The sequence below is a fragment of the Malus domestica genome, chromosome 17 (assembly GCF_042453785.1).
Source record: "Malus domestica chromosome 17, GDT2T_hap1".
Lineage (NCBI taxonomy): Eukaryota > Viridiplantae > Streptophyta > Magnoliopsida > Rosales > Rosaceae > Malus > Malus domestica.
The window spans coordinates 28,827,405-28,842,814 of NC_091677.1; the positions used below are offsets into that span (position 1 = coordinate 28,827,405).

Here is a 15,410-nt window from a genome sequence, read left to right on the forward strand (position 1 = left end):
GTATACGGTATTCTAAAGATAGTTTCTATAATAAAAAAATTGAACTCTTGTACTGAAGTTCGTTGTTTTTAATCTTATTTAACAAGTTTTTCATCAATGTTGCTCTAGAAACTTACTAGCTCAATCTAACCAAGAGCAAGCTTGAATTTCAACAATCCTATATGACAGCAACAGTGAATCAAAGTCTTCGAGCGCGGATTCGATAAATTTGTCATTTTTATTTCATTATTAAACAAAACTTGATTTGATAAATAGATTAATTGAATTTAAATCTTTTATTTATTAGATTAGAATCAAAGTCTTCCAAGCAATAGTTGGCCGCTTCACAACTGGTAGTGGCAGCGGAGGAAGCTTCGTTGGTGAGTGTGGAGCCATGGTTAATGGGGTTAACAGAGAATTAACGAAAATTTTGTTTTTTTGACTCTAATCTTAATAGACTTCGCTACAATCATTTAAGTCCTTTAGTCTCACCCAAAAAAAAAATTGTTAAATTTGTTTTACTTTCCATTTGTTAATTATTTTCTTATTTAGTGTGTAAATAGTGGTATAATTCAAAATTTGTCAAACAGTTGTAAAAGATGAATAATATTTAAGTGGAGTATTTGTAGAAGGGATCATATGTTCAAACGACTTTTGTTTTTAAAATGGTATAATACTATAATCGAACGATGAGCTTCAGTTGATGGATCCTTAAATGTTTATTTAAATGACACTCTTGTAAGCCACTACACGTTTTATTAATCCAACCATCAATATTTTAGGTCTTCTTTTGATGATCATTTTCGACAAAAATCACCCAAATAAAACGTAACATGATGGTACATTAAATGGTGGTCATCTTAGTGTTTCTGTAAAGCATATCAAATATTTTCCTCATCAATAATTGGATGTCTTAATGAAAAAGAATTTGCCTTTTTTTTAATTTTTTAAGTATGATTTTGTTTTTCCTTTTAATGATGATCTATGCGTGGTGACAAAATATAAACGGTTTGAATTAAAAAAAAAGGTTACGTAGTGAGCTCCACAAGATGTCTCAAATTAGTTTATCTGAAGGTCCCAAATTAGGAGGAGATTGAGTTAATATTAACTTGTCACTTAGGAATGATATATGGAAGTCGTTGGTAATGGTACGAGTAGTACGTACTTTTGCATCAAAGGGACAGGGTCTATGCCTCGTGTTGTGCATGCGACCTCAACCAAAAATAGTTGACGAATAAATCAAGGTGTCTGTGGTATTGGATTTGGAGTAATCCTGATCAGAATTGGATTCCCTTACTTGTACCATTTTCTCAGCGTATACACTTCAACCTAATCTCCAGGAAAACGAACACTGCTGCATGCATGGCTTCCATGTAGCTAATCAAGATTTGCTTTGACACCTATTAGGCCGTCAATTTCTTACATCAACACGTTAATCCGACACGAAATGACACGAATGGTTTAATCTGTTAACGAATCGAATCATTAATTAAAAATTTGTTAAACCATCGGACAGTTATTGGATCCCCAATAAGATATCGTTTACTAAATCTAAACATTAAGGATGACAATTTCTTGCATGACCCCACTAAGAACCCGATAGGATATCATTTACTAGATCTAAACATTAAACATGACAAATAAGATATTGTTTACTAGATCTAAACATTAAACATGACAATTTCTTGCATGACCCCGCTAAGAACCCGATAAGATATCATTTACTAGATATAAACATTAAGCATGACAATTTTTTGCATGACCAGTTAACGATCTTAGCTGATAAGATATTGTTTACTAGATCTAAACATTAAGCATGACAATTTTTTGCATGATCCGTTAACAAATTAGATCGTTATTGAGTCGTCAGTTAAAAATTCGTTAAGATAACAAGTTTGATACTACACGACACGAACTGTTAAGATAACAAGCATGACACAAATACGACCAGTTTGTTGGGCCTACGAACAATGCACAAAAAGTTCTCACGGAAAAGTAATTATCTTAAACACGAATGATTTTCGAACCCTATTTTATCTTGGCTGATTAGGTTTGACACGCAATTGTGAATTGTAGGCAGAAAATTAAAGAAAACGGGAAGAAACCAAATGTTAATAAAAAATAAAAAAAAGACGAAATAAAAACTGCATTGATTGATAATTCCTCTCCAAAACAGTTAAACATCAACAACATCAACTCAGCTGATTCACTTGGCCTCCCACTTCAGAAAAGAAAAAACATCACCAAGAAAGACATTAACAACAACGAATACTTTGAAACAAATAAACAGAAAATAATGACAACAATTAACAATGTACGCTCAATCCACGTATGCATACGGCGTACGTACGTACGTTTGCTGAAGCATGCAATATATTCAGTTGGCTTGAGAATGGGATGGATATAGATACGATCATCATCCATCCATCATTTATTAATTTTGGATCTCCTCCGTCCGTCCTTTGACATCACACGATGATGATCATCTAGCTTCCAAATCATGGCAGTCAAACTGTAACAAAAGTCCTTTACATCAAGAGGTCGTTAACCCAGCCAAGATCCGGATCCGAGTCACCGGCTGATGCAAACCCTCCTCCGTTAACAATCTCCTTTTTATTAATGTGCGTATTGGTATCACGATCAAATCCCAATAAGCTTCCATTTGTTGGTGAGCAATTTTCATCCCCACCGAAAAAATTGATTCCACGTCCTCCACCTCCAAATGGTCGCCTTGTTGGGCTCGGAGTGGATGGCGAAAGAATAAACTGTTGTTGCGGCTGCAGATCGTCATCAGCAGAAGCATAATTCATGTTCATATCGAATGAAACGTCGACCCACCTCTTCGGAGAAGCAGCAGCGCCAGCAGCTGCAGCTTCATTGAATTTCATGGCTTCCATGGAGCTCATGAGCTCAGCAACCACTTCTTTGGAGGTCATCAACCCACCTGTGCTTGCATGCACCTGATCCAAACCCCCCAACCCTAGCCCACCACAGCGAGACATAACTGGTGAACTATTAAAACCGCTCACCGACGAGCAGTTACCTGCTGGCGACACAGGCGGCGACAAATGATGAGACATACCGGCCAACAGAGTCGAAGTTGGAGATGACGTCGCCGCTGCTGGATGACAGAACAAGCAGCAGTACTGTTTGTTGTTCGAACAGGACCGCGGAGACCCCACCGATAAATGGTTGTTCAGGTGGAACAACTTCTTAGAACTAGCCGTGGGAGAGAGCACCTGATCCGCCGGCAAAATCCTAAGCTGACGTGGCGTGTGGGCAAAGAAGCACACCTTCCTCTTGCAGTTCTTCCCGTCTTTGCAAGCCTCAGTTCTGTACCTCGCCGGATGCAGCCAGCACTCAAATACTCCGTGCGCAAACTCACAGCTGTCACCGCGGCTGCATGATCCGCGGCGATAGTCCGCGCACACAGTGCCCGAGTAGTGGTGGCGACGCGGGTCCCGCCTGCGAGCCTTCTCTCCGGGATGGGCAAAAGGGCAGTCGGTCCAGTCGTGGCTACGGCTGCGGGTGCAGCGCCGGACCTTAAACTCAAACATGCGGAAGTGGTCGGAAGAGTAGGGATCGACCTCGTCGTCGTCAGAGTCATCGGAGCCGGTGTTGTAGGGGAGGAATTTGCGGAGGAGGGCCTCGTCGGCAGATGAGAAGCTCGGGGATCTGTAGTCAGCTGCGGCGTACACGTCAGAAGAGGGAAATTCTTGGGGGCTGCGGCGGGTGAGGAGCTTCCTCGGTGGGATGTCAATGTTGGTGTCTCTGAGGAGGGTTTTCTTGGATGATAGGAGCTGGTGGGAGGGGTGGAACTTGTGCTGCTCGGCGCAAACACTACTCATTTCTAATTGATCTGATGAATGCAAATAACAATAATAATATCAAAATATACTAGATAATTGCCTAGCCAGAGAGAGATGGTGGTGTTGATGAGAGGGGAACAAGGGGGTGGATTATATAGGTGGTTGAGGGAGACAAGTTTAGTGAGAGAGAGAGAGAGTGGGGGATGATCGATGACGAGACGGAGAAAGGGGTATGGGCAGAAAGATGCGTGGCTGCATAGCATTAGGGACGAACATGCAAAAGGGTTATGTGGCAGCTTCACAGTTCACTTGGCACGCAATAGCATTGTGCTATGTGTTTGCTTATTGGAGCATCTCCGTTTTCTCACAGCAAGTTTTTGGATTTGGGTTCGGAAGCCAACACCTATATTCCTATTTCATTACATGCACACAAAAACATGTTAAAATTGTATATTTAAATGGCAGTCATGCTACTTAGTATTACAGTTTAATAATTTCTTTTAATTTGTAAGTGATAGGTTTTAGGTTTCATTCTCATCAAAGACGAATTTGAATCATATTATTGTTACCTATTGTGAGGCTTAATCTACTCCCCACCTGATCATATCAGAAAAAAAAAGAAAAAAAAAAGGGCTCATGAATTTAAAAACACGAACAAGGGATGAGCATATGATCTACTTCCTCAACGTATAGTTGATTCAAGAGTAATGTTATTCATACCATGTTTTTATACCACATTTCTATACCACCTTAGGTGGCATCTGATGTAGACATCCACATCATTTGAAAAATTTGCAAAACTTAAAGAAAGGAAGGAGTAAGACTCCTCGTATACCACCATCATCATTTAATTAACTAGTTTTTATTAATTATTAGTTTATTAAATAATAAACTAAATTTAAAAATCTGATTAATTCAAATGATGTGGCTGTTCACATCAAATACCATCGTGGTATGAAAATATGGTACAAAAACATAGTATGAATATCATTACTCATTTTTTACAAAATTTTAATGAGGAATCTATTTAGGGATAATATTGTAAATGACCCAGTGAAGTGTCGTCTCTCTTATGCATATGAATTGTATATATATTTAAGATGTAATCTTATTTTCTTTAATGAATGAAAGCATATTTTCCTAATATGGTATTACCCGCTTGTGTCTACCAACCCAATCTAAACACGCTTCCTTCCTTCTCTCGTTTTGAACCTTCATCCTTCTTGACTGGATCTTCGATCATTTGCCTCTCTTTGCAAACCCTAAATCTTGACAATGACAACCTCGGCTTCTCCTTCGTCTGACTATGCATCTCAAATTCATTCTTCTCCACTCACGAATCCAAACCCTAATACCTCAACTACTACGATTTCATCACTAAGCAGAAGAAGAACAAAATTAGGATAAGTCCGAATATTTTCCCAATATTTCCTATGTATTAGACTAACACACGAAGTAAAAAATTCGGATAAATCCTAGATTCAGTCCTAAAACTGCTTTAGTTACAAGCGGAAAAAATTACTAAAAATACTATTAGACTAATAAATAGTTGGAATATCGTACTAATAAAGAAAAATAAATGACAATTTGCTCTATTAATCAAACCAATCTTGTGGATGAAATGCCCATCACCAGGCCCAATTAGGACAATGAATACAGCCCAAGCCCAAGTTAGTTCATTTAAAAAAGAAACCCGCAAAAAATAAATTTAAATAAATAGTAGCAAAAGCAAAACAACGATAGACATTGCACTGCCATTTGCTAAAACGGAAAGGACGATGTTCAAGTCGAGGCTGCAGGAGCTCTGCCAGCAGAGGAAATGGCGGTTGCCGGAGTACAACACCACCAAGGTTGGCCTCGACCACATCCCTTGCTTCTCCGCCACCGTTACAATCAATGGCTTCGACTTCCACACTGTGGATACCTTTAGATCCTCCAAAGAAGCCCAAAACGACGCCGCTAAACACGCCTTCGACCACCTCTCTGATCATCCGCAACCCAAACCCAGGAATCCCATTCCCGTCCCTTCCTCTTTCCCTCAACCTTGTCTTCCCTCTTCCTCCTCCACTTCCTTTTGCTCAGGTAATCGCTAGATCTGAAGACGATGCCGTTGATATTACTGCATATGGAAGGAAGTTTTTTTATTTACTGGTATTTCAGTTTTCCTTAATTTTCTAGGTTTTTTTATTTTTTATTTCTATACCCGCCGAAATTCAGAATTTTTGTGAATGTTGATTAACTATGTTAGTTACTGTTACATCCTGGCCAGGCCCATCACATCTCGGACTCGATTTCATCGTAACACGATATTGTCCGTTTTTAGCTCGATCACGCTCTCACAATTTTGTTTTTAAAAACTCACACGAAAACTTCCAGCAGGTCATTTATCTTGGGACTGTTCTCGTGAGAAGTCGCTTAATTTCTGTGTTCCGATGAAATCCGAAGTCAGCTAGCTTCCAAAAGAACTCTTCGCATAACTTCGGTGCTCTGATGAAATCCGAAGTCAGTTAGCTTCTAAAAGAACGTGTGCTAGGTAGAGATAAGAATATATTTATAAGGCTTACATGATCTTTTTTCCTAAATGATGTGCGATGTTACAATCCATTCTTAGGGGTTTGACGTCCTCGTCGGTACAATTCCGGTCAGGAATTAGCTCTGATATCAAATTGTCACATTTGGTCTGGTCCGGGTCCTCACCATATCCTGGACTCGACTTTACAGTAGCACGACAGACTTCTGATCAAGAATTGGCTCTGATATCAAATTGTCACATCCTGACCCGAGCCCTCATCACATCCGGGCTCAACTTCACCGTAGTATGATATTATTCGTTTTGGGCTTCAATCATGCTCTCACATTTTTGTTTCTGGAAACTCACACGAGAGAATTTCTTAGTAGGTCACCTATTATGGGATTGCTCTCGCGAACTCTCTAAACATCGGAATTCTTATGGAACCCGAAGTCAGTGAGCTCCCAAAAGGTTTCGTTCTAGAAAGAAATGAGAATTACATGATCCTTTCTTCTACATGATGTGGAATGTTATAGTTACATTTGTGTTTAATTATCTAGGATATAATTGACATCTCTTACGAAATTCGAAACTTGTGTGAATCTTGATCAACTATGTTAGTTACCATTTAAGTATAATTATCCTGAAGATAATTTATGTCTCTTTTGAAATTCGGAACTTGTGTGAATGTTGATTAACTATGTTAGTTACCATTTGTGTTTAATTATCTAGGAGATAAGTTATACCTCATTCGAAATTCGAAACTTGTGCTACCATTTGTGCTTGGTTATCTCAGAGACAATTTATGTCTTCTTCAAAATTCGGAACTTGTGTTACCATTTGTGGTTTAATTATCTAGGAGATAATTTATGTCTCATTCGAAATTCGGAACTTGTGTGAATGCTGATTAACTATGTTAATTACCATTTCTGCCTGATTATCTAGGAGATAATTTATGTCATTCGAAATTGAGTTCAATGTATTACTTTGTTTTCACTTATGGGTTCTGTTATTCCAGCACTTCCTTCGACCGCGGCCGCTGATTCCAATACTACACATGAAGCACCACAAATAGTGCAACCGAAGATTCAAGAAACGCACCAGATTCCTCAGCTGCCACTTCAGTTTAGAGGTAACAAATCAGGAGCCACTCCTCAGGCGAATGCCACCTTGTTGAGTAAGATGTTTATATTCTCTGGTGATTGGCAATGAGCCTTAATGTTTTATGATCGTTTCACCAAACCTTGACATTTTGAAGATTATTTCACAAATAAAAAAAAATATATCTTGCAGCAGCTTTGCTTTGAACTTAATTTTTGCTGGCAACCGAGGCTATAAATAACATTTTTCATCTCAATGTTGGAGCTAGCTTGCTAAAAACTGTTGTTCTAACTTAAAATAGATATGCAAAACAGAAAGAAGACAAGTATATAATACCTTCAATTCTTTAGCATCTGTGAATTGTCTGAACCTTGTCTTGATTACTTTAAGTCAATTTACAACTTATACTCTTCTAATATGGGGTGTAGATATGCAACATTTTCACAAGAATCAACTGCAAACTTATGCACAAAAGAGAAATCTGCTTCCACCTGTGTACTCTTGTGAGCGGGAAGGTCCACCTCATAACAGTCGTTTCAAGTGTAGAGTAACTATTGGTGGACAGACATATGAGGGTCAAGAGTTTCTTCCCACACTGAAGGATGCTGAACATGCAGCTGCAAAAGCTGCTTTAACGTCCATTCTTCCAAATGGAGTTCAAGAGGTGGAAAATTTTGTATTATATGCTCTACGTGTTTTTTGTTAAATGTGATTGTCTCGAGCATCTCTAAATACCTCTTTTGTCTTTGTTTGTTTTTCTCTTTTTCTTTCCATAGGATGATTCTGGTTTATTCAAAAACCTTTTACAAGAATTGATTCAAAAGGAAGGTTTTTCTATACCAGTCTATAGCTCAAGGATGTCTGGTGAACCTCATGTGCCAGTTTTTGTTTCGTCAGTGGAGATAGAAGGAGAAACTTTTATGGGTCAAGAAGCAAGAAGCAAAAAGCAGGCAGAGTTGAGTGCAGCAAAGGTCGCTTACCATACCTTGAGAGAGCGTAAGTGTATTACTAGTTGCAAATTAGTGTCAACCACTGTTTATATTCTTTTTAATTTATTACGATGTTTCTCTATGGAAGTTTAAGTGCTTAAGATAGTTATGTTTCTTTTATTCTTTTATTTATTAAAGATGTGTTTGTATTTTCAATGCATTTGTTACATCAAATTTCATAAATATGTTACCTATAGTTCTTATGGATTTTTTTTTTCAATTTCATAGCTCTAAGTAACTATCCTATGAAATAGTCTGTTTTACAAGATGTGCTTTGCAAGACCTTTTCCATTAAAAATAATATCAGATGATATGGGAAAGCAAAAGATGAATAGATCTATTGAATGCTTCACAACATTTTGAACCGTCGTCTTAAGGTAAATCAAGTCAGCTACCTTTGGTCCCATCCTGCGCTCGGGAAGGGCAAGAATTTTCCGAGATCTTATCTTCAAGTTTCCAGTCAAACCCAGCTGCTGAACTACATCCACAAGCCAGGCCTAACACACATGAGAACAATGGTATTGTTTTCCCCAAAACTGTCTTTTATATACCCTACTGCTATATTGTTGTTGCTTTCATATGTTTCAGAATGTCTTTGTCAGGACAAAATACGTACATCAAATTAGAGTATGCTGGTTAGCTATGAAAGTCTGATTAAACAGCTCTGTGTTTTTTTAACTAAGCTGCCAACTCTCTGAAAGGAGCTTTGGTTTTAAGGAGAGTAACAACAACCATTCTCTTTATGCCACAAATTGAATTTGGGTTGGACAGCTCAAATTCTATTTAATTGTGAAAATATTAATAGTTACCTTATGCTTAAAAAATAAATAAAATCACAACCAAGAACCAGATCCTTGAACCCATTCAGAACCCAGTAGGTTTTGTTGATGGGTGATATGGCAGGCGGAAAAAGTGATTGAAGCTCAAGTTGGTGTGATGACAGTCCTCTGTTGGTGAAGGCAGAGAACTTTCAGGCGTCTTTTACTATTCACATAAGGTTATAAGGCATGTTATATTTCTAGCCGCACGATTCCACTAAAACGGATCGGACGGCTGATAGTGAAGGTAGAGAATTCATGGTCTTGCATATATGTGAATACTTCACAATTGCTGCACCCTGAGAGCATATATTAGAAAGCTAATAAAAGTAAAATCCATTAGAGAAGAAAATTCCATTTGGAGTTCATACCATGTGTGATTTATGGCAAGGGTTTTTCCTGCATACATTAGTTAACATGTACCTGAAAGCTACTACGGAAACACTACAAATGCACTACAAAGACATTGAATGAAGGACTTTCAAAATGGAAGTGTCATTCAAGAGTTCTCTCAAATGTAATGTATCTAGTCATTTTGAAGTTCCTCTATATAATCTTTGTAGTGCATTCTTAATGAATTTAGCCTAAGTTCCTTGGACCTTAAGTCCCTCATCCAAACATAGGTAAAGAAACGTAACCTACCTAGAAACTAGAATTGAAAGATAGTACTAGAGTAGAACCTTCTTCACCACATGAAAAGTGACATCTCAATCTGTAATTTAGATGTCGTGTGAAGTACATACCCTCTGTTGACTTTGTCGTTGACTACTTCTCACTAATGATTCAGTTTAGTAATACAAACAATCGTGCTTACAATTCTGATTGACACAAGGACAGTAAAAAAAAAAGTAAAGAAAACGAACCCAAACCCCAAGTATCAGAGAAATTCATGGCATCACAGGCTTAACTAGAATTTAAATAGGGTATGAACCATGAAGACGGATAAGAGATGTTGATATTCAAACATCCTCCTCTCTGTTTCTTAAATTATTGTATAACTATATCTTCTTATACTACATAAATATCACAATCTGACATGTAATTGATGTTTTCATATCATTGGGCTTATCTTCTTTGATTACAGTAATTGCAGAAGGAAAATGTCAACGCTTGATCACTGTATCTTCAGGACCCTGCACTCCTACATCAGTAGGTGGGGAAGGATCTTCCTCTGATGTTGTACATGGCCGTGCGCAGGAGACGAACCACGGACCTAGCCCTGTGTCCCAAAATGGCTCCGCTAATTGCGTTATGGACTCTTCTCTTGAGCCACCAGCTAAAAGGAGTGCGTACAACAAGGTCTCTGTTTATTCACGCAAGTTAAATATTGAATATCCTGAAGGTACCACTATGTTGCCCATGAGCAATGAAAAGTGGGTTGTTTGCTCACACACATGAAGGGAGAGGTTCATTTAGGCTTTACTAAGACCTGATTCAACTAGGTGAGGCCCATATGCTATGCTTTCAAAGTTAAGTGCTTATAATGTGAAGTTATGTGCTTATAATATGTTACGTTTCTCCGTGTATGAACCCTACTTGACACTCTTTTTCTATATACAATAGCTGTTGCCTTTCTTGACTCGTGCATAAATGTGCTTTTTTCTGTCTACGATGCATTTCTTTAGTATTAAAATCGAGTTATGTTTGTGCTTTGGGTAAATGTGCTTGCTGTTGAAGTTGCATTTCCTTTAAACTTTGTGTGAATGCACCATAAGAAAATCGTTTTTGCTTGTCTGATGAAAGCTGGAGATGAGATATTGGAGGAAATTAAATTCATTTTGCTAAAAGAGGCAAATGAAGTTAATTTCCTCCATTTTCTTCATTGATTTTGTTGAAATTTGGATATAAACTATACTGCAGCAAAAACTGGAGGTGAGATATTGGAGGAAATTAAACCCGTTCGCTAAGCGGAGTGAAGCGACGGGGATTAATTTCCTCCAACTCTCACATACAGCCTCTCCTAATGTGCTTGATTCAGAGCACACACAGTGACTTGCTCATTTTATAGCAGGAAAACTTCCTCCTAATCTTCAAGATGGATAAAGTTTAGTAAGTGTGAAGGGGCAAAAGTACAACAGTTGTAGTTGACTGCGTACCCAGCACAAAAGCATGTTCTTCTATAATCTCCATTTCTTTCTTTCTGTGTTTTTTTTTTCTTTTCTAAAAAAATGAAAGCATAAGATTTTATGTTCCGAGTATACAGAAAATTGGAGCGTAGGGTCAGCATAAAACCCAGTAAGAAAATTCAGGCAATTGCCCAACTCATACCACACACTAGCACAGAAACTGGACTCGTGCGATGCCTGGGCAGATCCAAAAAACTTGCAGAAACACGGCTACATAAGCCGAAAGGTGATGCGCCATCGATTGCGCGATAAAAAAAATTATAATTAACAAGCTAATTAAACTGGGATTAATTGTATATGATCATATGATGCTTTAGTATTTAGGACATGATGTAGATATAAAAACACAAATAAAGCTCTGGTTTTAGTAATCTAAGTAAGAAACGGCACGTCGTTCAGTTTGTTTGTTGATTGCTAGTTAACAAATGACTATATATCATGCTTCATGAATGATTTGAATATAGGGAAATTTAACGAAAAGTTCTCGGTATTGTTCATTTTAACGAAAAACCATATTTTTACATTAAAAAATAAATCATAATACTATTCACTTTATTTAGAGAATTATTCCTCCTAACACACCCGTAAACAAGGGTGGGTAGTTATCATTTCCTAAAAACTAGTGGGTAGTTATCATTTCCTAAAAACTATCTTCCTTTGCCAACCCTTGTATTGGAGAAAAACTTTTTCAAGACTTAACTTGAGATTAGATTATATCACTATCAACCACTTAAAATTTACCGCATATTACTTAAGTTTTAAGCTTTTATTGCAGTGCTTTCTTCTGTAAAAGTGTGGTTGTCCAAAACCTGTCACATGAAAGACTTGGGAGATGCATCATACGTACTTGGAATAAGGCTCTATCGTGATAGATCTAGGAGACTAATAGAATTGTCCCAATCCATGTATGAGATAAGGTGTCAAGTATAATTCTCCATTTCTTACCCAGCACAAAAGCATGTTCTATAATTCTCCATTTCTTTTCTTTATTTTTTTTTAACTTTCTAAAAGAATGAAAGCATAAGATTTTTTTTAGGGAGTTTTAACGAAAAGCACACGGTACTATTCACTTTAACGAAAAACCACATTTTTACACTAAAAAGTCAAATCTGGTACCATTCATTTTACCCTTTATTTTGTCCTTATCATTAAAACTCAAAGTTTTAAAGTCATTTTCATTAGTTTTCCTATTTTTTTTATCCTTTAAAAAATGGAGTTTTAATGAAACATTTTCAGTACTGTTCACTTTTAATGAAAAATCACATTTTTACTCTTCCCTTGTACTATTCACTACACATTTATTTGTCATTTTTCATTAAAACTAAAGTTTTTTTTAGATTTTTCGTTAGTTTTCCTTTTAAAAAATGCATGAGTTACAATAAAAAAAAAAGCATTATCCCACTAGCCGGCCGTATAAATTCTAAAACGTTACTGTGTTAAGTTTTGCGTCACGTCTTCTGTTTGCGTCAAAAAAGCTTCCCACATGGATGGTGTCATCTACAGCCTTCCGACATGCTTTTTATAATGCTCATGAAGGATTTTTCTAATCCCTTTCACTTTACATTTTATGGTCCATTTCTTTGTAGCTTGACGTGAATCCGTTGGCTTCAGTGTCAAAAGTTTATAGCCACCAAGCGGGCACTAATATGCATAGTCGATGTCCTTTATTAGTGGTTCTAATGTTCCATTGCACAATTACAACTCGGTGGCACAAAGGAAAGTAGACATCTAGTGCATTTTGGAATTGTTACTCAAAATTTTGAGATAGAACTTCTAGTCTTGTTTAATTAGGATATATAATTTGGACTTAATACTAAGGCTTTATTTATTGTTAGAAATTGGGGGCAAATCAGTGTTTTCACGCTAATAGCAAAATGACTGCTTCTGCAGCACCAACATTGCGTTAAATTTTTGTTTTCCAACTACCAAGTTTTAGGGGTCTTCAATGAATATGCATTCACTTCATTAATCTTTTATGTGTGCTTGAAATATAAGATGATACACTACATATTATAATATAAGTGAACGATATGATTGATATGTCTCAATTTTAGAGTATATTTTTATTGTACTTTCACTTATATTATGACGTATGTTGTATTACATTGTGTCCCGAATACAAGAAGAAATATTTCCAAATGTAGGTGGCTGCTAATAATTGGTCAGCCCTTAGTACAACAGCTTTTATTTCCATTTATTATTATTTTATCTTTTGTATCCAATACATGCATGCTCCAAAAGAACTTGAACCCTTTCCGCCGAAATCCTTTGCATCTGTTCATGAAGTCTCAGTTGAGGCTGCAAAAAAAATAGTAACAGTTCAGTTCATTCTTAAAATTAGTATGTGAGAGAGAGAGAGAGAGAGAGAGAGAGAGAGAGTTACTTGGTGCAATCCATGCTATTAGAAATTTAGAAATAGGGAAACTAAGATGAGCATTGCATTTGATGGGAAGATAACTTAAATGTGTATGAGAGAGAGAGAGAGAGAGAGAGAGAGAGAGAGAGAGAGAGAGAGAGAGAGAGAGGGAGAGGGAGTTGCTTACTGCAATCCATGCTATTAGAAATAGGGAAACTTAGATGAGCATTGCATTTGATGGGAAGATAACTTAAAATGTGTATGAGAGAGAGAGAGAGAGAGAGAGTTACTTGGTGCAATCCATGCTATTAGAAATAGGGAAACTAAGATGAGCATTGCATTTGATGGGAAGATCTTGGATGAGGGACGCTACGAAACGAATTCGATACGCATCAGCCACGCCCTCAATGCATTCACATATACTTTGAGGTTCAGCCTCATCACTTTTGGCCATCGTGTTCAACGTCCGGACGGAGTTACAGCATTCGAGCGTAGGGTCAGCATAAAACCCAGTAAGAAAATTCAGGCAATTGCCCAACTCATACCACACACTAACACAGAAACTGGACGCGTGCGATGCCTTAGCAGATCCACAAACTAGCAGAAACATGGCTACATAAGCCAAAAGGCGAGGCGCCATCGACCGCGCGATAATAATTTGTAATTAACAAGCTAAGTAAACTGGGATTAATTGTATATGATCATATGATGCTTTAGTATTAGGACATGATTTAGATATAAAAACACAAATAAAGGTTCATTGGCTTTAGTAATCTAAGTAAGAAACGGCACGTTGTTCAGTTAGTTAGTTAACAAATGACTATATCATGCTTCATGAATGATTTGAATATAATCTAATATAATTAATTTAGAGAATTTATTCCTCCTAACACACCCGTAAACAAGGGTGGGTAGTTATCATTCCCTAAAAACTATCTTCTTTTGCCAACCCTTATATTGGAGAAAAACTTTTTTAAGACTTAACTTGAGATTAGATTATATCACTATCAACCACTTAATTTTTACCACATATTACTTAAGTTTTAAGCTTTTATTGCAGTGCTTTCTTCTGTAAAAATGTGGTTGTCCAAAACCTTCCATATGAAAGACTTGGGAGATGCATCATACATACTTGGAATAAAGCTCTATCATGATAGATCTAGGAGACTAATAGAATTGTCCCAATCCATGCATGTAGACAAGGTGTTAAGTATTTCCACATGGAGGAATCTAAGAAGGTTTATCTTCCTGTGAGATATGGAATTCACCTTTCTAAACCGATGGGACCTAAACTCCTGAGGACATGCAACAAATGTGTAGAATTCTTATGCTTTTGCAATAGGAAGTCTCATGTGTACCATGATATGGACAAGGTCAGATATTGCATATGTTGTGAGCATTCCTAATCGATATCAATCCAACCTAGGATCAAAACACTTAGCAACTAACAGATGCATATTTCTAGTCGGAGGAAGTGCAACAAATGAGTAGAATTCTTAATGGTTATGCAATAGGAAGGCTATATATATGCAGATTTCTAGTCTGATATTGATAATAGGTGGGGCCATCAGTTGGAAGAGCAAGAAACAAGATGTCATTGCTATTAGCTACGTTCTTTCATTGGCTAAAACCTAAGATGCTCTCATAGAAACAAAAGATGAATGTTGCTGCCACATCATCAATGTGGAATATTGAGGTTGTCCTTGCCCAACTTATGACATTC

General features: G+C 37.2%; 3 protein-coding genes across 4 annotated transcripts; 1 reads left to right on the forward strand and 2 right to left on the reverse strand.

The window, feature by feature from the left end:
• Window positions 1-2,108: 2,108 nt before the first annotated feature.
• Window positions 2,109-4,147, reverse strand: LOC103405643 (zinc finger CCCH domain-containing protein 2-like). The gene has a single exon (XM_008344665.4). The coding sequence runs from the start codon at window positions 3,825-3,827 to the stop codon at window positions 2,508-2,510; it is 1,320 nt and encodes a 439-aa protein (XP_008342887.3). The 5' UTR covers window positions 3,828-4,147; the 3' UTR covers window positions 2,109-2,507.
• Window positions 4,148-5,503: 1,356 nt separating this feature from the next.
• LOC103405712 (double-stranded RNA-binding protein 1-like) lies at window positions 5,504-10,779 on the forward strand. Of its 2 annotated transcripts, none has more exons than XM_029097619.2 (6): window positions 5,504-5,870; window positions 7,316-7,474; window positions 7,827-8,062; window positions 8,175-8,394; window positions 8,765-8,905; window positions 10,290-10,779. In XM_029097619.2, the coding sequence occupies exons 1-6, from the start codon at window positions 5,567-5,569 to the stop codon at window positions 10,601-10,603; spliced, it is 1,374 nt and encodes a 457-aa protein (XP_028953452.2). In that variant the 5' UTR covers window positions 5,504-5,566; the 3' UTR covers window positions 10,604-10,779. The 2 variants fall into 2 exon arrangements, with proteins under 2 accessions (XP_028953452.2, XP_028953453.2); XM_029097620.2 differs by having other exon boundaries at window positions 7,316-7,429.
• A 2,840-nt stretch (window positions 10,780-13,619) lies between these two features.
• Window positions 13,620-14,327, reverse strand: LOC103405715 (non-specific lipid-transfer protein 13). The gene is made up of 2 exons (XM_070816475.1): window positions 13,978-14,327; window positions 13,620-13,629 (listed from the first exon to the last, which is right to left on the reverse strand). Exons 1-2 carry the CDS (start codon window positions 14,325-14,327, stop codon window positions 13,620-13,622), a joined length of 360 nt encoding a protein of 119 aa, XP_070672576.1.
• Between the last annotated feature and the right edge of the window lie 1,083 nt (window positions 14,328-15,410).